At 47.8% G+C, this 22,117-nt stretch overlaps 1 protein-coding gene and 1 long non-coding RNA gene across 5 annotated transcripts in view; one reads left to right on the top strand and one right to left on the bottom strand.

The window, feature by feature from the left end:
- Positions 1 to 40: 40 nt before the first annotated feature.
- LOC141568464 (uncharacterized) lies at positions 41 to 3,436 on the top strand. Its single transcript, XR_012491605.1, has 3 exons — positions 41 to 163; positions 2,013 to 2,077; positions 3,308 to 3,436. It is a non-coding gene; the product is annotated as an uncharacterized LOC141568464 (long non-coding RNA).
- A 2,018-nt stretch (positions 3,437 to 5,454) lies between these two features.
- PIP5K1A (phosphatidylinositol-4-phosphate 5-kinase type 1 alpha) overlaps positions 5,455 to 22,117 on the bottom strand; it is a 32,386-nt gene continuing 15,723 nt past the window's right edge. For 3 of the 4 annotated variants that reach the window (XM_019739954.2, XM_019739953.2, XM_074318567.1), the window contains 13 exons: positions 20,567 to 20,647; positions 18,607 to 18,737; positions 18,097 to 18,214; positions 17,762 to 17,914; positions 16,753 to 17,052; positions 14,036 to 14,241; positions 13,243 to 13,326; positions 12,381 to 12,429; positions 12,125 to 12,209; positions 10,953 to 11,099; positions 10,628 to 10,757; positions 7,546 to 7,594; positions 5,455 to 7,078 (listed from right to left, as the gene is read on the bottom strand). In XM_019739954.2, the coding sequence (XP_019595513.1) occupies positions 7,076 to 7,078; positions 7,546 to 7,594; positions 10,628 to 10,757; positions 10,953 to 11,099; positions 12,125 to 12,209; positions 12,381 to 12,429; positions 13,243 to 13,326; positions 14,036 to 14,241; positions 16,753 to 17,052; positions 17,762 to 17,914; positions 18,097 to 18,214; positions 18,607 to 18,737; positions 20,567 to 20,647 (1,536 nt within the window). In that variant the 3' untranslated portion in view covers positions 5,455 to 7,075. The remainder of the gene's footprint in view (positions 7,079 to 7,545; positions 7,595 to 10,627; positions 10,758 to 10,952; positions 11,100 to 12,124; positions 12,210 to 12,380; positions 12,430 to 13,242; positions 13,327 to 14,035; positions 14,242 to 16,752; positions 17,053 to 17,761; positions 17,915 to 18,096; positions 18,215 to 18,606; positions 18,738 to 20,566; positions 20,648 to 22,117) is intronic. The other variant, XR_012491603.1, reaches the window with a different exon arrangement.

Below are 22,117 nucleotides of genomic sequence, written 5' to 3'. Positions count from 1 at the left end.
CGAGGGAACCGAAGGAATCCAAGAAAGGAGGGTCCCTTCTTCACCTTGCAGGCCATTCAAGTTCTCTGGTGGAGTTCTCAGCTGACGGGATCTAAGAGAAGCTGGGGAGGAGCCTTTGAAAGTGTTGTGGATGCATCGGCTCCAGCGCCGTCATTTTCAAAAGGTGGTGGGATAACTTTTCTCTGCTCCCTCTGTTTGCCACAGCGTTTTGTTCATCTAACTGAGCCCTTAGTTCTCTGAATTGCATTTACTTGTGTATCTGCCCCATTTAATTAGGGCAGGAAAGGTGTCGATAGCTGCGCTTCCTGAGCGCAATATCTGTACTGAAATATGGTAGAAGCCCAGAAAAAGTTTGACAAAACAATGATTTTAACTAATCTCCCAAAGAATGGGAGACAAAACTAGTAAACCATTTTGGTTTGTTAAAAGAGAATAACCTTTAAAAATGCTTTGGATTACCTTCTACTACACACACACACACACACACGCACACGCACACGCACACACACACGCGCAAAACTGGAAATTCCAGGCGTCTGTCTTGGAGGGAAGCATGGCTACAGAACTCCAAACTTGGAGACAGGGGAAAGGAGTATCGTAGATATTACCTAGATGTTGGTAACGTTTCAATGGATATGTTCAAAAGTTATTGGTAACCATTAGAGATTGTGTAAGTGAAATATCCATATCACTAAAGGGGGGAGAAACCATCAATATAACTATAGATAGACAAGCGGAAACAAAATAAGAAAGCACAGAAAAAATAATGCCAAGTTCAAACATAACCAAAATATTTTTAAAACAAGAATTCGATGTTTTAATAAAAGAAAAAACAGCTACCCAATATAACTAGAGCTATGCCAAACTAAGAGACAAAAGATAAAAATAGGAAAAAACAATATATCGGGCAATAGTAATAAAAGAAAGCATGTGTAGCTATATTAATGCATAAAACAGAAATCAGCACAAATAGCTAAACTCAGGTCAAGAGAAGAGTATTTCGTAAAATACAAAATTCAACAAAAAAATGCTCTAGGTTAATCAGGTAAAGCAACTCCATAGATAAGTTGAACATCAGGGATAATTACAAGCTAGTATGCTAAATGTATAAGTACATGAAGATAAACATTCAACCCAACTGAATGAAAACCATCATTACTGTTCTGGGAAAACATGATCTATGATATCTATGCAGGGAGGTGTCACTGTCTCAGCTTTAGTCATTTAATAGATTGTGACCAGTTTTTAGTTACTACACTTTTAAAAGTCCATGGAAATATTGCCAAGAATACAAAATATAATGGACGTAAAAAAAAATGAGACAGTGAAAATTAAGTCCTATAAGATTGATTTGATTCAACCTACAGAATGGAGAACTAGGTCTTTAAATAGAGAAGATGTCTTGTTAGAACTACTATCTCAGAAGCTTTTTAATTAGGAGATATGCGAGTTACAACAATGCACACAAAAGATGAAATCTGATTGGGTCACATTTCAGTAAAACAAGTGCTCTCTAATAAAAAATTTAAAAAAAGCAGTAACTAAAACCATTCATTTATCTGTGGGTCAGGCACTGTCCTGGGTACTTGCAAGGGAACAAAACAAAGTCCTGCCCTCATGGAGTTTACATTCTCTGGGAAAAGGCAGACAATAAATCACTAAGTCAAGTAATGGTAAGCCCTGTGGAAAAAAGAAACCAGGGTGAGTGTGGTTTCTTTTTTATATCAACAGGATATTAAGGAAAGCTTACGTCTGAGCAGAAACCTGAAGGTTACCTGGGGGAAAGAACAAGTGCAAATGCCCTGAGGCAGGACTGTACTTTAAGAACAAGGAGACCAGTAAAGGCTGGAGTAGAGGGAGAGGGCGAGCGAGAGGAGGCCAGACAGGCAAAGGGAGTAAAGAGGTTGGATCATGTACAGCCTCATACATCATTTCTAGGACTCTGAGTGAGATAAGGAGCTGCTGGAAAGTTTTCAAGAAGAGTGACAGGATCTGACTTAATGTTTTAACAGGGTCGCTCTGGCTGCTGCATTGAGAACAGACTGTGAGGGGAAAAGAGCGGAGGGAGCTAGATCAGGTAGGAGACTACTTCCGTAATCAGCACAAAATGATGGTGGCTTGTTCTAGGGTGGTAACAGGAGGTGAAAATGGTGACATGTGGTTGGATTTCGAGTATATCATAAGGCTTAGAACTGACAGAATTTGCCAATGGATTTGATGGAGGATGTAAGGGAAAGGCATGTTAAGACATCAGAGTTGGTGCCAAGGAACTGGAAGAATGGAGTCACTCTTTCCCAAGATGGGTTTGAAGGGGCAGGTACCAGACATTTAGCTTTGGACATGGTAGGTTTAAGATGCCTGTTAGACACCTGGATGGAGATGTCAAGTAAGCAGGTGGATATGAGCTTGCAGTTCAGAAAACAAGGTCTGGGCTGCAGATAAGACATTTTGTGACACTTACATGGCATTTAGATCCTGAGGGGACAGGGCAGTTGGACAAATTATACAGGGTCTTAAGGCCACTAAGGACTTTAAAAAACTACCTAGTGAATGTAGACTAAAAGAAGGGGTTGTATGACTGAGCCTTGGACCACTTCAGTATTTAGATGTTAGCGAGAAGAGGATTAACCAGAAAAGAGGATGGAAAGGGAGCAGCACAGCGTGATAAGAACAATAGCGAGAAAGTAGCGCCCCAGAAGCGAAGTGAAAAAAATGTTTCAAAGAGGAGGGAGTAACATACTGACAGATGCTGCTGGCACTGCCAAGTAAGATGAGAACCGATATAATTAGCAACATGGAGGGCATCAGCGATCTTAATAAAAGATGCTTTGGTCGGGTGGTTGGGGCAAAAACTTGGAGTGCAAGAATGGGGTAAAACACAACAACAACAAAACCACTAGTTATGTCACGGGGATACGTTCTGAGAATTGCATCCTTAGGCGATTTCGCCGTGTGAACGTCAGAGGGCACGTACACACAGCTAGATGGTGTTGCCTACTGCACACCTAGGCTGTACGGGACAGCCTACCGCTCCTGGGCTACAAGCCTGTACAGTGTGTCACCGTACAAAGCAACACGAGATGAAATCAGGCACCAGAGAATACAATGGGATCGAGAGGCGCAGTAAACATGAGATGTGAGGCTACTGATGACAGAACCTGGCATACTGTTTTATAGCCAACTTATTTTCAGTCAGCAGAGTTCATTCTAAAACAACAAAGGTGTAGTAAATACATAAACCAGTAATACAGTTGCTTATCGAGTATCACGGACTGGACATAATTGTATGTGCTATCCTTTTATACAGTTGGCAGTGCAGGTGTGTTTATGCCGGACTCACCACAAACACGTGAGTAATGCGTCCCGCTACAATGACAGCTCTGATGCAGTAGATGACAGGACTGTTTCAGCTCCCTGACAATCCTATGGGACCATCGTTGGATATGCAGTTCGCCCTTGACGGAGATGTCGCTATGTTGCGCGTAGTGTTTGTAAAAATTCATTAGGCAGCTGGCTAACTTTGCCCACTAACTGGATATTTGGTATTAAGGAATTATTAATTTTTTAAGGTGTTATAATGTTATCTCTTGAGTTATATGTTGAAGTATTTATGGATGAAAGGATATTATGTCTGGGATTTATTTTAACTTAGTTCTTTGGAGGCAGAGAGAGAAGGGGGGTGGGTAGAAAGTATACATGAGACAGACTGGCCTTATTCGTGATGATTGAAGCTGGGTGATGGGTACACGGTCGTTTACGATACTACCTTACTTTTAGTTTGGAAATATCTATAGTAAAAAGTGGAAAAAAAGGGGGGGAGGGACAGCTCAGGAACAGCAAGCAGATGCTTGACAAAGGACTTTTAAAAAATAATTTTACAGCCGATATTGGCCTGCTTGTGTCCTTGAAAAACTAAAGAATACACAGCTTCACCTGGAATCTACTATTTTAACCGGCAAATCTCCGCTTAAAGAATGGAGACGCCAACTGTGGTGAGGAACTTTCAGAATAGCTGAGATGGACATGCTTAAAACATTAGGCCAGGATTTCCAGCTTTCTTATCCTATCATTTTGATTTCCCTAACTTTCAGTTACGTAAGTTTTAATTTACAGGCACTGCTTGCATGGGCAGATTGCTGGGGAGCTGCAGAACAAGTAGTAGCTGCTTCTCACCACTAGAGGCGCCCTCTGACCATGAGGGTGTCGACTGCACTCAGCCCCTGCACGAGTGAGTACACTGAAGAGGGAATGACAAGGCAAGGATAGCAGAAAGGCCATTTATGCCTAAAACATGTTCAGATTCAATTCCTATTAGGGAAGAAGCTTTCTCCTTCTCCAGCCTAAGGTAGGGCTCAGCCTGTGGCTCAAAGTCAACACTCAAAGAGCCCCAATTCCTCCCACTCCAGTGACATCCTATCAAGTTGTTTGCTTATTACCGTCTGTTCTCTCCTAGCCTCTAATTGATGCCACCAGCATCCTGGACCCACATCGCCATACACCGAGTTTATTGTAGCCTAACCCCTCGGCCTTTTCTATCCACTTTGATCAACTTTGCACGCAGGTCTCCCCCCACCATAGTGCTCACGTGGGCTCCGCCTTGTTCTTTAAAACAGACCACTCTACCCTAACCCCTCCTGCTCAAGTGCAACTTTCCCCAACACCTCCACCCACGGCAACCTTGAATTTTCCTCCGCCTTTATGTTCTGCATCACTCTTTCAGAGAACTGAAACCTTTAACTGGATCACATCTAACACGTCGTTTGGCAGATGTGTCACACACGCTCCTCCTGGACACTGTGAACTCTTGAAAGTCAATCATTTGTTTTGACTGCCCAGTGCATTGCGCATTAGCTGCTGCACAGATATTTGCAGAATGACCCTAACAAGACAGAGTGGTATGCAAAGGAGCAGTATTACCTTGTTTCTCTCCAAAGTTCCCCCACCCACAAGCCTTAGACCGAGCCCTGCCCCATCCCCTTCAGTCTAGTTCCCATCACAGTAAAAGCGCCTAACTGTAACCTCACGTAAGAAACAGGTGAAGGAAGCAGTCTCTCTGCCTTTCTCAGAGGAAGACCCCAGGGCCAAAGCAGGAAGGGAGAGAGTCCGAGGGCCAACCAATCTCCAGCTTGCATTTCCCACAGTTCCTCTCCTTTCCTCTGGAGCTTTGGGCCCCCAAATCCCTGTTACAGTGGCTTGCAACCAAGGCAACAGGCCTACAGCAATCCCTTTCATATTCATGCACAGCTTTTCCTGTGTGTTTCAGTTCAGATGAAGGGGGTGGCTGGAAGGGAATGAAACCATTTCTCTCAGCCTGAGTTAGGCTGGAGCCAGAGCAAGGGGAATGGAAAGGATGCAGCGTTTTGTTCAGAGCGATGAAAACAAAACTGAGCCCGGGTGGTGGGTAGGAAGGCAGAGCAGATGGCATGTGAAAAAGAACCAGGAGGAAACGAGAGGTCTAAACAACGGATGAAAGTTTAATACATTAAAATCAGACATTTATCACTTATATTGCATTTGCCATTTCTGAACAATACAAAGTAGAGGCAAATAGTGACATTTCATAAAAATGTTGATTCCCCATTTCCTCCCCTAAGACCCAGCCTCCCTCGAATATCCCCTCCCACCCCATACAGAACTGTGTCCTGAATAAAACACTTAAATACATCATAAATAGTAAATTATGAAAAAAAATAGCAAGAATTGTTTCTTTCCTTCTTGTAAAAAAGAACATCGCAGCAAAGACAAGCAGCCAGAAACTGGCTGGGGGTGTCTAATATAGACAGTTACTTGGGGTTCGGGCTAACCTACTATCACGGTAGGGTGGGACGAAGAGGGGGGAGTACAGGAATTCAACAATGTGCCTGAGAAGCCAGGCCCCCTTCCTCCAGACAGGAGAGGACGAGGACGATCAGATGGAGAACTGCAGCTCTCGGAGATGGAGAGGGGTGACATCCCCATTCCCAAGTTCTCTGCACGAAGAGAAGGGCAGAGCGTGTGGCACTGCAATGACCTCACCGAGGCAAAACTCTGCTGGCTCCCGTGCGCTTCCGAGGACAGTCTGTGGCCTCAGAGATGTGGACTGCCAGTTCCACAAACACAGGTGTCCCCCCCCACCTGAGCTCCACAGACAGCAGAACACCGCTGGAAAAGGTGGCAAGAGCAAGGAAGAAATCTCCTTTGGAAAAGTATCGAAAATTCATTTGCTAAGTCTTCATATATAGAAAAACCACCAGAATACATTTCAAATGGCAAAACAGGAAGAGTGGGCACAGGCTGGCAGTGAGGAGGGTCCTGCCAGGAAGGGCCCTCACCTCCTAGCCCTATGACTGCCCCACTGTTTTAACAAAAGGGGTGAAGGTTGGCGATGCCCCACTCTCTCCATTCCTTCAGCCTTAAGAAATTCATTGAGAGAGGAGTTAGAGGAGCTGCTCCAGGCCGAGCGACCGCCACACTGGTTTCTCAAACAGCAGGGCGCTTCTGAGGGAACCCTATGACTAGGCCTCTCCCCAACATGGAGAGTTTTAATCTGAACCTGGCTGAAAACTGTGTGCTGTGTGCTATTTTATCCCCCCCCTTTTTAAGGAAAAAAAGAAGGTTGGGAGATGGTTAAACATCCTCACTTCCCCAAAAACCGTTACAAAGGTTACGGGGGGCTGAGCGACGGTGGGGATGTGCCAGCCAGTCTGTCCTGAGGAAATTAAGAATCCAGCTCCCGGTGAAAGGTAGATGAGGGGGAAGAAAACCACCAAATCCAGCCACCCCACTTCCAGCAGGAAGAATGGGGGTTGAAAATTCACTGTGGACGCCAAGGCTGGCCCACTGAAAACTCGTGCCACCCAACTCCGGAGGGAGGGGACGCTGCTGTCCGAGGCTGCCCGAGGCACCAATGCCCATGCATGCGGACAGGGAAGGAGGAGATGCTCGTCTTCAGGAAGGAGAGGGCCAGCTCCCCAAGCCTCCATCACATCCTGGTCTGATGACCAAGAAGCAGTGTCAGCATTGCTGTGGCGAGGGCTGACATCCTGGGGTCAGAGAGACGGCAGAATCTTGTTCCAGGTCTTCCGAGGGCTTCTGCTCACTGGGAAGAGACAGAGTATAAAGTTAAGGATGACGAGTAGGAGACAAGGAGGTACGAAAGGAAGTCAAGTTCATTTCCCTCTGGCAGGCAGAGTTAAGAGGTGTCCTTCTGTTTTAGCCTCAACTTCCAAGTACCGCGTTTCCCCGAAAATAAGACCTAGCCAGACCATCAGCTCTAATGCATCTTTTGGAGCAAAAATTAATGTAAGACCTGGTCTTATTTTACTGTAATATAAGACCGGGTCTTATATTAATTTTTGCTCCAAAAGACGCATTAGAGCTGATGGTCCGGCTAGGTCTTATTTTCGGGGACACACGGTACAAGGTACCAAACACAGAATTTAAAAAAGCCAGGCTTGGAAGGCAGCCAGTCCCTCTCACCTCGCCAACTAACACCTCACGCCAGCCCATCAGTGCCGCCTCTTTATACCCTACAGCACCCCCCGCCCCCACACCCCCGCCACTCACATGGTTGAACTCTGACTCTTCAATTTCAAGCTTTTCCAAGAGGGTTGAACTAACAGAAAAAAATGGAGGTAGAGAAATGAATTAGAAGATAAAAAAGAAAAAGGTCTCTCAAGTCAAATAGCACACTGCTTCTCTGTATTTCACTTCAGAATCAATTCAGGATTCAGCAAGAAGAGGCTAAGAAGCTGCTAGACTTAGAAGCACATTGTTTTAATTAACTATTTAGTTTCCTGAACACCATAAAATATTTCCTAATACCCTCCTCTTCTGTCTTCAATCTCAAGGTATGGCAGGCACCCAAGGGCCCCTGCTGCCTGATATTCACGCCACTGTGTAATTCTCTCCTCTTGGGTGAGGGCTGGCTATTGTGACTTTCTAGTGAGCAGAATACGGTGCAGGCGATAGGATGTCAATTCTGAGATCAGGTTACAAACGGAGTACAGCTTCCTCGTGGGCACATGCTCTCTCACTTGTTTGCTCTGAGGGAAGCCAGCTGTCATGCTGTGAGCTGCCTTATGGAGAGGACCGTGTGACAAGGAACTGTGGGAGTACCACTGGCCAACAGCCAGCAGGGGACTGAGCCCTGGGTCCAACAGCCTGCAAGGAAGGTTGGTGAATCCTGACAACAACCACATACGCGGGCCTGGAAGCTGACCCTCCCGGCGAGCCTTCAGGTGAGACCACTGCCCCGGCTGCAGCCTCCCGAGACCTCGAGCTCAGCCACACCTAGATTCTTAAGCTACATAAAATACGAGATGATAAATTTGTTGTTTTTAGTTGCTAAGTTTGGGGTAAGTGTCACCCAACAACAGATAATATAGATTTTTGTCCTTGGAAATGAAGTGCTGCTGCAATAAAAATCTAAAATGCGGAAGTGGCTTTGGAAGAGGGAAGTGAACCTTGAGGAGAGTTTTAGTGAAGTTTTAAAAGTCCCCTGAATATACTGTAGAATTTTGGACTTTAAGGGGGTTGCCTGTGAGGACTGAAAGGAAAGTGAGAGGAAAAAAAAATCTTATTAGAAATTGAAGGAACGGGGATCCTTGTCATGTACCGGAACAAAGTTCAGCAACAATGTCGCCTGCAGTTGTGTGGAAAGTAGCGTATGTGCCTAATAAACTGGGTTTCCAAGGCAAGTCCTGAGAGAGCTGCCTGGTTTCTTAATGCTTCTAGTAAAGTATGAGAGAAAACTCATAAATTAAGGGAAGGACTATTAAACAAAAAGAAGCCAGGATTTGATGGTTTTGAAAATTCTGAGCCTCTCCACATAGCAAACATGTTAAAATTAAGCAACGGCTTCTAAGAGAGTATAAAATCCAGGGCAATGCCAGGAAAATGTGGTCTAAAGATGAAGCCAAGGGTATGATTGTAAAACATTGTTTTAAGGCCTCAGAAAAATCAAAGTTGGTGCTTAAGAGCACTGTTCAGTCAGGAAAAAAATAAAAGGCCATTCAAAATATTTAAAAAGATTAAGGATATGTCTCACAGATCCTCTCAACAACAGGGTCTCTACGGAAGCAGAAGCAGAGGGCTTATCAAGAAGGTATTTGTGGGTGTGGCTTTCGTGTAATGGAATAAATCCCAATGAGATTCATAGGAAGTCCACAAAATCTTTGAAAGTATTCTATCAGCAGAAACATTACCAGCTTGGACTGAAAGGAACAGAAACAGTGCAAAACGAAAGACCACTAGACGCCCCCCAAATTCTACTGGCAGTAATATAAGCAGGCTGAGAATACTCAGCTGCACACCAAGAGTCCGAAGGGGAGAGCCAAGAGCCCTGAAGCATTATTCCCATGCTGAGGCCCGATCAAACAAACCCCAAACATTTGCTCTACTCTGGGTCGCTATGGCTCAGTGATTCCTCTGTGCCTTCATCTCCCCGTTTCGTGCGGGACTGTGTACAGTGGCTACCTGATGTCTGTACACCACTGTCTGCTGGGTGTATGGTGAGAAGACAGCTTGTCTCTTTAGTCTCACAGGTCCACAGACTGAGAGGAATGGCACTCAAGGAAAAATTCCTGGGAGGCTCACCCAAACCTGGGGCTAATTTAGATGACAAATTCTGGACTGTGAGCTGATGTTGTGACGGGATCCAACCTTTGGAGGACACGGGAGGGAATGCACGTTTCCTGCACATGAAGGGGTGTGGATCACTGGGGCCCAGAGGGTGGACTGCGCTAGGCGACGTCTAAGATGGCGCCCAACGAGCCCTGCTTCGCACCCGTGTAACCAATGCATTCCTCTTGAGTGTGGGCTCGATTCAGTGAACAGAATGCAGTACAGGTGGCAAGATGTCAATTCTGAGATGAGGTGACAAAGACTGGTTTCAGCTTAGGTGCACACTCCCCGCCTGCCTGTTCACTGAGGGAAGCCAGCTGACTGAGCTGCCCTATGGAGATGCCCACGTGGCAAAGAACTGAGGGGGCCCCAGCCACCAGCCAGGGCTCTCAGGCCGGCAACCCACAAGGAGCCGAGTCCTGCCACACAAGTGAGCTCAGAAATGAAGACTCTCAGCTGAGCAGATGAGACCGTAGCCCTGGCCAACAGCCTGACCCCCACCTTCTGAGAGCCCGTTAGCCACAGGGCCTGGCTGAGCTGCACCCAGACTCCTGACCCACAGAAACCATGACGTATATTACTTTAAGCCACTAAGTATGGGGATTATTTATGATGATGTACTAGGTTAACACACCAGGTAACAAAATCATGTCACAATCTTTCCATTGGCTTCTTTTGAAAGACTGACTGTTCCTTGTCTTCACTGCCCAGGAAATCTCTCCAGCCTTAAATCCTAAGCTGGGAACTCGCACCTACTAACTCACCAGGAGGTGAAGGGTTAGTTGGGGTATTTTGACTGAATACCAGAAAAGTCTACACACAAAGGCTTCCTGGGGGAAGCAGAGACGTTGACACACTTTTCTAAACCACTGAAGATGAGTTCTAAGGAAGGGGAACCTGAAAAAATCTAGTGAAGAGCCAAAGACAAACAATAATCTCTGGGGGAAAACAGAGTTACAGAGGTTCCCAAGGACCTGAAGAGAGAGACGAGAAGATTACATGCAGAAAGAGCCAAGGAACCAACCTTGTAGAGAGCATTTGCAAAGTCTCTCCCACTACAGGTGAGAAATAGGGGTCAGGAATAGCCGAGACCTCACTGATTTTCTCCAAAGGTGGAGTCTGAGGTAAAACATCAGGACGACCCAAGTGGACGCCTGGAAAAAAGAAAGGGGAAGAAAATCAATAAATAACAAAGAAGAGAAAGTGGGGTAGGGGGAATATAGTGAAAACTATGTAGCAACTTGGCTTTTCCTGACAGGACTGGGAAGCAGAGGTTCTAGGCAGATGAGGACTCAGAAGGAAGGGAGGAGAGCGCCCATTCACATGGGGACCCCAGCCCTGGCTCTGACCTGGCTCCACTTCCGCCTTTGTTGTCACTTGTGCCTTGTATTCCCCAGAGACCGATGGCTGGTAAGTAATGCAGGAGTTGCCGCTGGGGGCTCCTCGCCGAGAGAAAGATGAGCCAGATCGAAACTTTTTGGAAGGAGAGGGCTTCACTTCAAAAGGGAGAGAGAGAGCCTACTTAGCACTCACCTCGGAAACCATCACCAAGACACAGATACAGATTGCTAGCGTCCCCCACACAAACCCAAAGCTGTTTTCTGCAAAGCAGGAAGGAGGGTTAACGTCCACAAAGACGGGCTCTACAAGCTGCTCTGCAAAGGAAGGGGCATCTCAGTTCCCTTCAGTTTGGAAGAAGCAGAGCAGCCAGAGGCAAGGAGACACACACCTGGCCCCCACCTACACGCCATCTCAGTGGCCTGCTTCCCCCAGGGCCATGATCTCTCTTCCGTAACTCGCTGCTCCCTCAGTCAGCCTGACACAGACGACCCCTGCGCTCTCTGTCCTCGCAGTACGCATGCACACAGCACTGTGACAATACTTCACACTGTCCCTCTATCACTCTGAAAAGACTCCGAAGGACTTTCCCATGTTTCTTAAGACTGGGTGGCACGCCTGGGGCTGTGCGCCTCCCTGAGGGAGGCTGGGAGGAGGACACGGGAAGCAGGAGCTGCAGTGTACCCGGGGCAGCAGCATGGAAGGTTTGGAAAGAAGAACACTGGCGCTTCCCAACCAAGAAAGCTGAGGGAAGACACCAAGCACAGCTGCTAAGCAGAAATCAGTAAGTGCTTCTCCAGCCATTTGGTCCTGGTCTGAGAACTCCTGGGCACTGGAGACGTAACCGGAAAACAGAACACGTGATACCCTTGCCAGTCCCTGTCCAGAGAAGTCTGCTCTGCCTAGCTCAGCCTGCAGCACGGCTCCTACACCCACTACTACACATTTGTTGCAATCCCGCCAATTTCCCAGAAATACCCCTCACCTCAATGACACACGTAGGGAGAGCCAGGGGAAAGCAGCAACTCGGAAACGACTGGGACAGACAGAGACTGACATAAGGACGGACAGCAGCTGTCACGGGACGTGGACAGAGCAGGAGAGGCCTCTGGACAGAGGTGCCCTGCCCCCCATCTCCGGGCGCAAAGGAGCCACCGGGGGCCACCTGGCAGAAGCCACTTACAGGGGACCTTCTTGAACACTGTGTTGCACATGAAGCGCTGGAACCGTTCCGCGTAGAAGCCGGGCCGGTGCACCGACACCGTGTCCTGCAGAGCACGAGAGACGGCGGCACGTCAAGACGGGAGGCCCGGCAAGAGGGCCTCGAGGCCAAGGGCTGAGGCCCGGCAGGGGCAGAGCCCGTGAGCGAAATGACAGACACTGAGTGCATTTCAGAAGTCAGGGAGGCAGGGGGGAACCCCGAGCTGGCAGCTACTCACCCCATCGTGCACCAGAGCTTTCCAAGAGTGTTCCAGCTTCTTCACAAACCTGCCAAGAAAAATGTGCATCACGCAGTCACACAGTTTTCCGGTGAATAACCTTCCAGTTTTTATTTTAGGAGTTAAAGAGGAAATGGTACTAGAAAGACTTAAAAGGAGAGCGGCCGGGGAAGCACTCCCACTGTTAAGACCGGCTTTCCAGAGGACAGAGGGCAGTGCCAGCTCAGCATGGAGACCAAAGGTGTTTCTAGGGGGTCCACTGTCCCCCAGAGAGAAAAGGTAGTGAACATGCCCCCGGCAAGTGAGGGACAAGAACATCTACTGTCAAAGGAAAGCAGGAGGAACAGATGGGTGAGTCTGGAAGGGGACTTATAGCTGGAGGCCAACACTGACCCAGTGAACCAGGGTATCACGTCCTTATGGAGCGCGACACCTCACAAGCGCAGGCATGGCGCCTCCGTCCCCGGCTCCACCCTCGCCACCACTCCCTGCCTCTCAGCTCCCAGAACAGTGACCCCCTTGTTTTTCCTCCACGGAAAAGGGGAACACGTTTCCAGCTGTACCCCGATGTGGAGTATGACTCATCTCAGGTTTCTCAGCGCCACACACACGGTGTGTGCTACCCTGCTGCTTCCGAGGACTGACAGCTCTCCAGAGGTACAGGCTATGTTTGGGGGTGCTGGGAAAAGCCAGCAGCCAGGCAAGAGCAAGGAAACAATCCACCGTTTGAAAGCCAGTGAGGTAAGCAGCCCACTGCAGCCACTGCTCCTGCTGCAGGGAGAAGGCGGTGAGGAGCCTTCTGAGAGCACTTGGCTCCCGGCGTGCACTCGGCCCTGCTGCGCTCCGCACGCTGCCCACTCACCTGTACGACTGCAGAATGTCGATGATGCCGACGTACAGCAGCAGCCTCTCCCCTTTACTGTTCCGCGCAGGTATGCCGCCCATGCTGGGGAGACAGCACACGGTGAGGACACCTGTGGCTGGCGGGGACGGCTCCCCCACGCTCGAGCCAACCCAGGACATGGAGCTGAGACCTCAGTGTAACCGTCCCGTCTTCCAAACACTGGGCAAGAGTGAGAGCTCGCTCCAGCGCCAGGAACCCCTCTGCCATGCGTGTCATACCCGCTTCCTCTACAAAGCACACGTGCCTGCCTCTCCCCCCGCAATTCCACCCCAGAGAAGCTCCAATCACCCCTCCTCGGCACTGCTGGGAATGCCGCCCATGAACTCTGAACTCCCTCAGTACTTTCACGTTTACATTTACGCTCACGCAGACAGGCTTCCTGAGTCATACGAAACGACAGCTTAGAAAGGACACGGCCTCGAGGGCCTCTGTGGTCCTTCCGTAACTACGCTCCCTGGGTGAGAAAGATGCCTTCCATAGGGAGGCCTGTAATAAATTGTTTTGATGAAACTCTAATACAATTTGTAGGCAGTGTCTAAGACTCTACATGAACTTCAGACAAAGTCTTCATTCTGCCCAGCCCTCCTGCCCAGCTGCAGCACGAATGCCCACTTTGACGTCCTTCCCTTTTGCGTCCTTATGAGAGCTCACTCTACAGTTCTGAATCTAGGCTACTGCTCCCAGAAGCTGGTCCCTTCCTCAGGAGAGCGGCCAGCCGACGCTCTGCTTCCTGGTGCCCGAGCCCACTCACTGGTCATGGGTCTCCATGGTGCCACCTCGCCGGGCCTCGCCCTGGATGGATTCCATGGCTGTGGAGTAGAGGGCCTTCTGGGGGGCCGGTCTGCGCGTGTCAGCTGAGTACCAAGTCTCGCTGCTTGCGGGCTCTCGCTGTGCGTGATCTATGTTATGGATGGACATCAGGAGGCTGTAGTCCATTATCTTGAAGCTCTGTAGCACCTGATGGAAGGAAAACCAGGCTCTGAGCCTTGGCAGGCAGGAGGATTGTTTCCAGGATCTCACAGCTTTCCTGACCCAATTCTTCTTGAGAGCGAACCTCCAGGGCTGACCACAGAATCCCCCTTGTCCCGCCCACTCCTTGGAGAAGAGCGTATCAGCCTCCTCTGGTCGCCCTTCATCTACGTCCCCTCAGCTTTCTTTCCTTTGAGGAACACAAATTAGGCCACTGCCTAGCTCGTAAGACCCTCTTTGTTCTTTCCTTTTCTCTCTTCGTGAAAAGAGCATTACGTTCTCAAGGGAAGAATAATGCATATTTGTGCTGTGAAGAATCCCCGAGGAGGTTCTGTAAAAGTATGTTTCGGGACAGCAGATCTGTGGCAGGACCTTATATGGCCAGTGTCAATTCAGTTCAGTCTGTACTGGATCCCTAGCATGTGCTTTTGGGGACACAGAGATACTTAAGAGAGTTTCTGCCCTCAAGGATATTATAATTTAGGAAGAGAAACAAATGTAAAAATAAATACAACACAGTCCACTATGTGCAACAATGGCAGCGCTTCCACGACTGAGCAGCAGTATGGAGGCTAGAGGGTGACACACACATAGGTTCGTGAAGGATGAACTGGAGAGATAATAAGGCCAAGTGCGTAAGGAAGGAAGGAACAGCGCCAGGCTGGAGGCCTGCACCAGCACCGTCTGCGCAGGGAGGTACAATCTGGTATCCCGAGAACACAGAATGCAAAGGACAGTGTAGCAAATGCGAGAGGTCGGCAAAGGCAGGACAAGGACAGGTCTGATGTCACAGCAAGGAGCAGGGATGGAATCCTGTAGTTCCCGACCCTCTCTCCACCCCAGAACAGGGGCAAAGGGTTTATTCCCACAGCTCCAGAAGCTCACTCTGGTGCGGCAGCTCAGCCGCTTCGGTACGTGGGTGGAGAAAGGGATGAACAGCACACATGACTGATTCTTCTGTACAGTTTGGGAAAAACCTTCTGCTCCACTATGTCACCAGTCCTTACAACTGAAGGAACCAAAATGAAATCGGTATAATTCTGGAGTAGAGGCAGAGTAAGTGAAGCAGGGCAAGGGTGGACACTACGGACTGAACAGAGGAAGACAATCCTACAAAAGTAGTTTGAGAAAAAACAATCAAAGATGTAGAAAAATCAATAGGGAAAGGTGTCTCAAAAACCAAAAGAATGTATGTTAAGTGGAACTAGTCAACTGCCAAACGTTTCAGAAAATTCAAGGAAGGACTGAGGCAGCCTATGTGGCCTCTGGGTAGTCACTGGAAAGTGGTTTAACTGAAATGGTGCAAGCAGAAGCCAGGCATAGTGGGCTGAGGCAGGAATAGGAAGAGAAAGGCAAAGGAGAGATGGAAGCACTGAAAAAAAATCCTCCTAACCTTAAGAGAGAAGTAAGCTTGTTTGTATGTAGAAAGAAAACAGTAAAGGCTGAAGCCAGAGCAGGGAGAGGAAGCAAGTTACCATGTTACCCCGAAAATAAGACCTAGCCGGACCATCAGCTCTAATGCAAAAATTAATGTAAGATACGGTTTATATCATATCACATCACATCATATTATAAAGACCCAGTCTTATGTTATATTAAAATAAGACCGGGTCTTATATCAACTTTTGCTCCAAAAGATGCATTAGAGCTGATGGTCCGGCTAGGTCTTATTTTCTGGGAAACATGGTAGGAAGCAGGATCCTAAAGAAAAGGAAATGGATCTAGAGGACAAAAGGGACTGAGCTAGGGTAAGCCACCAAGTCGGAAAGAAAGGAGATTAAGGATGGTTGGGGTCAGACATGTTTATAAATTGGTGATGGGGTCAGGAATGAATAGACGGGTGTCACGGAACAGAAAGCTGATATGGTTTGTTGAGAAACAAGGCTGGGGGATGAGAGTCAAAAAAAAAAAAGGTTTGACAAAACAAACATAAAAGAAACAAAAACTCAGATCCAGACAATAGAATGGTGGTTATCAGAGGGGTAGGTGGCGTGGGGGAGGACAGAGAGGGTAAAGGGGGTCAGATTCACCGTGAGGGAAGGAGATGAGACTTGGGTGGTGAGCACATAATAGTGTACAGATGTCATATTATAAAGTTGTATAATATGAAATTTACATAATGTTATTAATGTTACCCCAATAAATTTAGTGGGTTTTTTTTTTAACTAAAAAAAGAAAAGGTTTGAATGGAGCGCCCATCATCTGAAATCTCTGAGAAACAGGAACTGGACTGACGACGGCACTGAGGGCCGGGGGGCGTTGGACATCAGACATCGGTAGAGATGCCCAAACACACAATTGTGTGATTTTCTTCAACAGCACCCGCTTCCAAGATACTAACTCGGATTTCGCAGGTAGGACCAAGCCCTGAGGAACGACACTGCTGGTATGACTGGGCATATGGCACGAAGGAACAGCGCCCATCTCCCACAGGTTTGAGGCCTAAGAACCACCCAGCTGCTTCAGTGGCTGAGGGAGGGGAGGAAACGTGACACTCACCAGACAGTCGCGCTGCAGGGTCTTACACAGAGCGTTGTACATGTCGGCGTCCAGGAAGAGGCCGTCGGGGATGTCCTGTAAGAAGTCCAGGTCCTTCAGGGTGGGCAGAGGCTTCTCTCGCTCCTTCTGGGAAGCCCGCCGTTTGTAGGTGGAGCCCTTGAGGTCGTATTTGATGTGCATCTTCACCGAGCGCGGCAGGAGGTTGTTCATGACCACGATGCGGATGTTCTTGCCGCCCGCCTGCACGCAGTACAGCCCGTAGAACTTAGGCAGCAGAGTCCGCGGGTTCTGGTTGAGGTTCTGAGGGCACGAAAATGAAGAAGTAGGAGAGCAAGTCAGCTGATGTTCAGGGAAACTCAAGGGCAAACGTTGCCACCTACCTTCCACGTCCGTAACCTGGGCTTCAGGTACGGCTGGTCTGCCCGTAAGCCCACACCGTATTTGTTTACAATTTCCCAGTGCGCCTCACGAGGGCATCGCCAGCACCCCGAGCCACAGACCCTCCAATACAGTAACCAGGCAGGATACTACAGGCATGATGATATATTCCTCCGGAGAGGTTTAAGGGGAGCCGGCGCTGAAAAAGTCGGACCCCTTAGCCCTTGGCTTAGTGTATTCCTGGCTGTGATGGGAGGCCAAGGAAAGCTCCCTAACTTCTCCAGAACCTGCAAAAGCAATCGGTCAGAGTAAAAGTGGACAGAGTACTATCGAGAGAAGTAACCAACCTCATCTTCCACTCTAGGAGCTGCACTAAGAACAGAAATCAAAATTTTCACTGAATCTTGCCTTTGGGAAAGACAGGCTAAGGACAGGTGAACAAAACCCCCTTAAAATAGGACAGGTGAATAAAACCCCCGTTAGCCACAGACAGGCAAAGAGATGGGCAAAAAGCACAAAGATGAACTCGATTCCGCAGACAGGCGCTGCCGCTGCCCACGGAAGACCGCCTCCCCAGCTCTGCCCTGGAGAGCAGCGGGGAGCCCAGGCGGCCAGCTTCCCTTCTCCTCACCATGTAGTATCCTGGAAGCAGCTTCTGCAGAAACTCCGCCTCTTTATGCTGGACCGTTTTGATGATGAATTCATCGTCACTGGATACGTAGAAGAGGGAGCCACTGGCCCCCGAGTTGCAGAGCTCAATCAGCGGCTCACTGCAGAGGGAGTACTGCGGCCCGGAGAGAAGAGCGAGAAATTCAGAAATACCAGGGGCTGCCCATGCAGAAACCAACTACAGATGCAATTCTGTTCTAAAGAAAAACCAGAGCCAGGCTACGGAGAGAGAGGGGCTTCCTTCGGGAGGATCCCTCTGATACTAGAGTCACAGGGTCATGAGAACCGGAAGCTTACCAAGTAATCATCAGGCCGGATACCAAATAACTCCCGAAAGTAGCGGAAGGCAACAGGTGCGTAGGTCTTGAATCGAAAGTCATTGTAGTGATGGGCAGGGGTCAGGTTGCTCCCTTCACTGTGGGGTCAAATTAGAAGCCAGAACTTACCCACGCTGGGAAGACACTTAACACTCACCCAGAGGCAGGTCAATACATCCCCCTGAGAGGACCAGAGGGGTCAGATGAGTCAGTTACTTAGTGGGGGTCAGGGGCACAACATTGGGATTAAAACATGGGCACAGGGAATAACACTGCCTCTTATCAAGTGCATGGAATTGTTTTTTAGGGCTACCTGCACAGGCCAGAGGCTCACAGAGGCATCCAAGGATAGCGTCTGCTCCCCAAATTCTAGAGTCCACATCACCCTGAGTAAGATCAGGCTAAGGACTGGACCTGAAGCCCGACAACTGTCGAGGTTCGCATGAAAAAGCCCCCCTTCCAGGCCGAGCCTGGACACGAGCGTCTGTACCTGGGGAAGAAGATACTCTCCACCACGTAGAAGTCTTGCATGAGGACGTCCCGCTCTGGTTTGGTGCTCAGGCTCCCCACGGTGTGCGTAATGCCTAACTGGATGGCACCTTTCAAGGCTGATGAGGTTGTCTGAAAACAAAACAAAAACGAGAGGGAAGTTTCTAGTATTAAATCTGATCACAGCAATAAAAGCTCAGGAGGGAAGAGCCAGGAGTACTCGAAAGCAAATGCCCTTCTAGTCGAAGGTCAGACTAAACTGAGGCAATCCAGTTTCCCGTTCCCATGCTTTCCATTGCGGTTTAGCCTGGCAAAGAATGGAAGGACGCAAAGATACAGAGCAGCAAAGGTGGGACTGTACTAGCCGGCCCCAGCAAGCCAAGGTGTTCCCTGCTACCCACACCTACATTTGGAAGATACATTGTATTGAGAGAACAATGGTAGGTCTCACGCCAACAGTTCCTTTCCCCAGAGTATCTGGGACCCTCCTAACATTTCATTCATCTGACAGAGAATGTAACTAAAATTAACAGATATTCTGATTGACTTGACTACCCGGCTATAAGCTTCAGTCCTCTCAGCGCCTGACTGGTGTCCTAAGGACAATACAGTGGAACGAAAAAGAAACAAAAACTACGAACTAACCCTCCTAACGGAAGAAGAAAGCCTGAAAAGCCTCAATTGCCTAGAGAAGTACTTAGACTTAAAATGATCACACTGTGGTCAAAACACAAATGCACGAGCCCCCGTCTTACAATCCAGCCTTCGAATCCCATGGAAAAATATCACAGAAAAATATCGCATCACTCAGATCTGTGCTGTCCATCCAGTGGCCACCGGCCACAATGGCTGTTTCACTTCAAGTTGATTAAAATTCAATTAAAAGTTCTTCAGTCAATTCACTTCAGTCTTACTAGCCACATTCAAGTATGACTCGTGGCTGCCATCTTGAGTAACACAGATATAGCACTTCGATCTCTGTAGAAAGTTCTATTGGACAGTTTTGTTCTAAATGATTTCCCTCATCAGTTATTAACCCTCACCAGTTATTATATTTCTACTTAGTCCTCATTGGGCATTAAACTTATAACTAGTATTTTTCTTTAAAGCGTCTGCCTCTCCAATTAGACTAGAAACTCATCTTTTTGTCTCAATGTTCAGCACATAAAAAGAGCTCAATAAATGTCTGTTGAATTGACATTCAAAGCACATTGCCGGGAAGTCAGGTCCCTGACTGAGAAGGAGTCAGGCCACCTCCATTACTGGGGACAATGCAATATAGGCAGAGAACAGACACAAAAAAATTTATGTGAGCTCTGTACACTGCCCCTTGGGAAGCCTGAGCATTTCCAAATTAGTCCAGAACTGAAGAATCAGGACCACCCCAACATGCTGTTCTCCTGTTGTCTCTTCACCAGTTCAATTTTCTGTTCTTGGCTATTACTACTATCTTTCCAACTCATTTAAAAGCTCAAAAAGCAGGTGTTCTAGGCCCTAGTCACTTGCTGAAACTACAATCTATCAAAACACACACACACACAGAAAGAAAAACATTCAACCTGCTGTATTACCAGGCTGGGTGGGGTCTGGCCTTGATTTTATGTACAACCAGGCACTGGAAGAAAGACTTCAAGAGACCTGGTTCCCTGTAGCGAGGGAAGAATGGCCTGGGGCCTTGTTACATGTTTATATGTAACAGGAAAACCCAATTTCTCCAGCTCCGTGAAATAAATAGTATCCAATGCTAGATTTGTCCATTAAGCACATTCTCATCTGCACACACACATACAGATGGGAGAAAATTCACTTCACCCTTTGTGTAGTCTGAAGTCCAAGTTGTATGATAGCTATTGTGCAAACGCTTAGGATAGCAAGAAATGGAACAGAATATGGAGAATATCAAGGGGACAGAATTATTATCCCGTCCTGAAGTAAGATAAAAGGGTTCCACCCAGACATACCTTCTTATATGTTGTCTCTCCTGAGGAATCAACACTTCGGTGGCCTATTTTCTTAATGGGCATGCCAGAGGCATAAGACACCTAAAAAGAAGAGCCAAGATTAGTATATAATCCCCACACAATAAACCAAACAGCTACCATGATGGTACATCAAAACAAAACAAACCAACACACCCTTTTTTTAGGTTATGAACATTTTCAAAATCTTCAGAAGACCCACCCCATGGGGCCCAAACACACGGCTATAGGGCTGCTTCCCAGTGAAATTAACTGGCTGAAAGGACATAGAAAAAAACTCCAAGGGACACATATTTCATATTGGATCCTCAGAAAGATGACATAGAAAATGACAATGAGTATCATTAAAGGGAAGTAGGAACAAGAGAAGTAAGAAATAGCCCCAGAAAAAAAGGATAAACCTCAGTTCACAAAAGCGAGACAGGTTAGAAGTAGAGTTCCAGAGATCCCTTCTTTTTTCACCAGCTTCCTTTCAGAAATTACTACCCCTCTAACCTTCAACCCAGTCTGAACACTAATTGCTCAAACGGAAAGCACCAGCAGAAATGACCCAGCCACTGGCAAATGAAAGTGTGCGAACCCAGGAATTAAAAGACTGAGGCAGTAAGACGACCGCCCTGAGATAGGGGCCTCAGAGCCTTGAAGACATTCCTGAGAACGTGGTATGGCTTTGCTTCCCACTCACAGGACAGCCCCTGAAATAAGGAGGGAGTAACACCAGGAGAGCAGAGCCTGCAGGGCTCTTCCCCACGGCCAAGATGCCAGCACGACAGACAGGTCCTCTCCTCGTCATGACAGCAACACCCATTAAGTCAGTCAGTAAGCCAAAAGGCAAAAACACAAGTGGAAGGAGGATGTCGCGATCTTAGGGCCTGAGCGGCAAGCTCTACTCTTCTCGCTAAGGCCCTCAGTGCCAGAAAAACCCCAGGATATATCCTCACAGATCCTGGAAGATGTTCTCAGAGAAAAGCCTAAAATCTCAGGCAAAAAGGGCCTGCATTCTGAGTTCCTGTCCCCATCACAAAACCCAGGAGAGAGGCAAGAAGGAAGCAGAGGGTTGGAAAATACTCTGTGGGAAGAAAGTTAAGCAAATGGAAACTATTTTGCACAGAAAAGAAAAACTTTGGAAGTGAATAGCTGCTGTATGGTTAAAAGAAGTTATTCCAATTCCCGGGAGCGACGCAACCAGGCGGCAGTAAGAGCAAAACATGTGAGTGGGCTTTAGTGTTGCACTGCCTGGGTTTCAGTCCCCCGCTCATTAATCCCACTTAACTGTGTGACCTTGAGCAAGCTATGGAAGCTCTACCCTCACTTCCTTCATGTGTAGAACATGGCTAACAACAGCAGCTCTTCCCTCATAGGAGCTGTTTACAGGATTAGATTAAGGGTTCCCTCAAAGGGCACTCAGGTACATTATTTACTCTTTGGCACATTGCATTAGCTACATTACAAAATGCTCAATAAATGAGCTCGTGTTAACATCCATACCAAACTGCAACAGGAGAGCTGTGTGATTTCTAGCTTACCAAAGAG

The sequence above is a fragment of the Rhinolophus sinicus genome, linkage group LG14 (genome assembly GCF_036562045.2).
Source record: "Rhinolophus sinicus isolate RSC01 linkage group LG14, ASM3656204v1, whole genome shotgun sequence".
In the NCBI taxonomy this organism is placed as follows: Eukaryota; Metazoa; Chordata; class Mammalia; order Chiroptera; family Rhinolophidae; genus Rhinolophus; species Rhinolophus sinicus.
The sequence above is the reverse complement of the archived record's forward strand: the minus strand, read 5'-3'. Positions and strand labels throughout refer to the sequence as shown.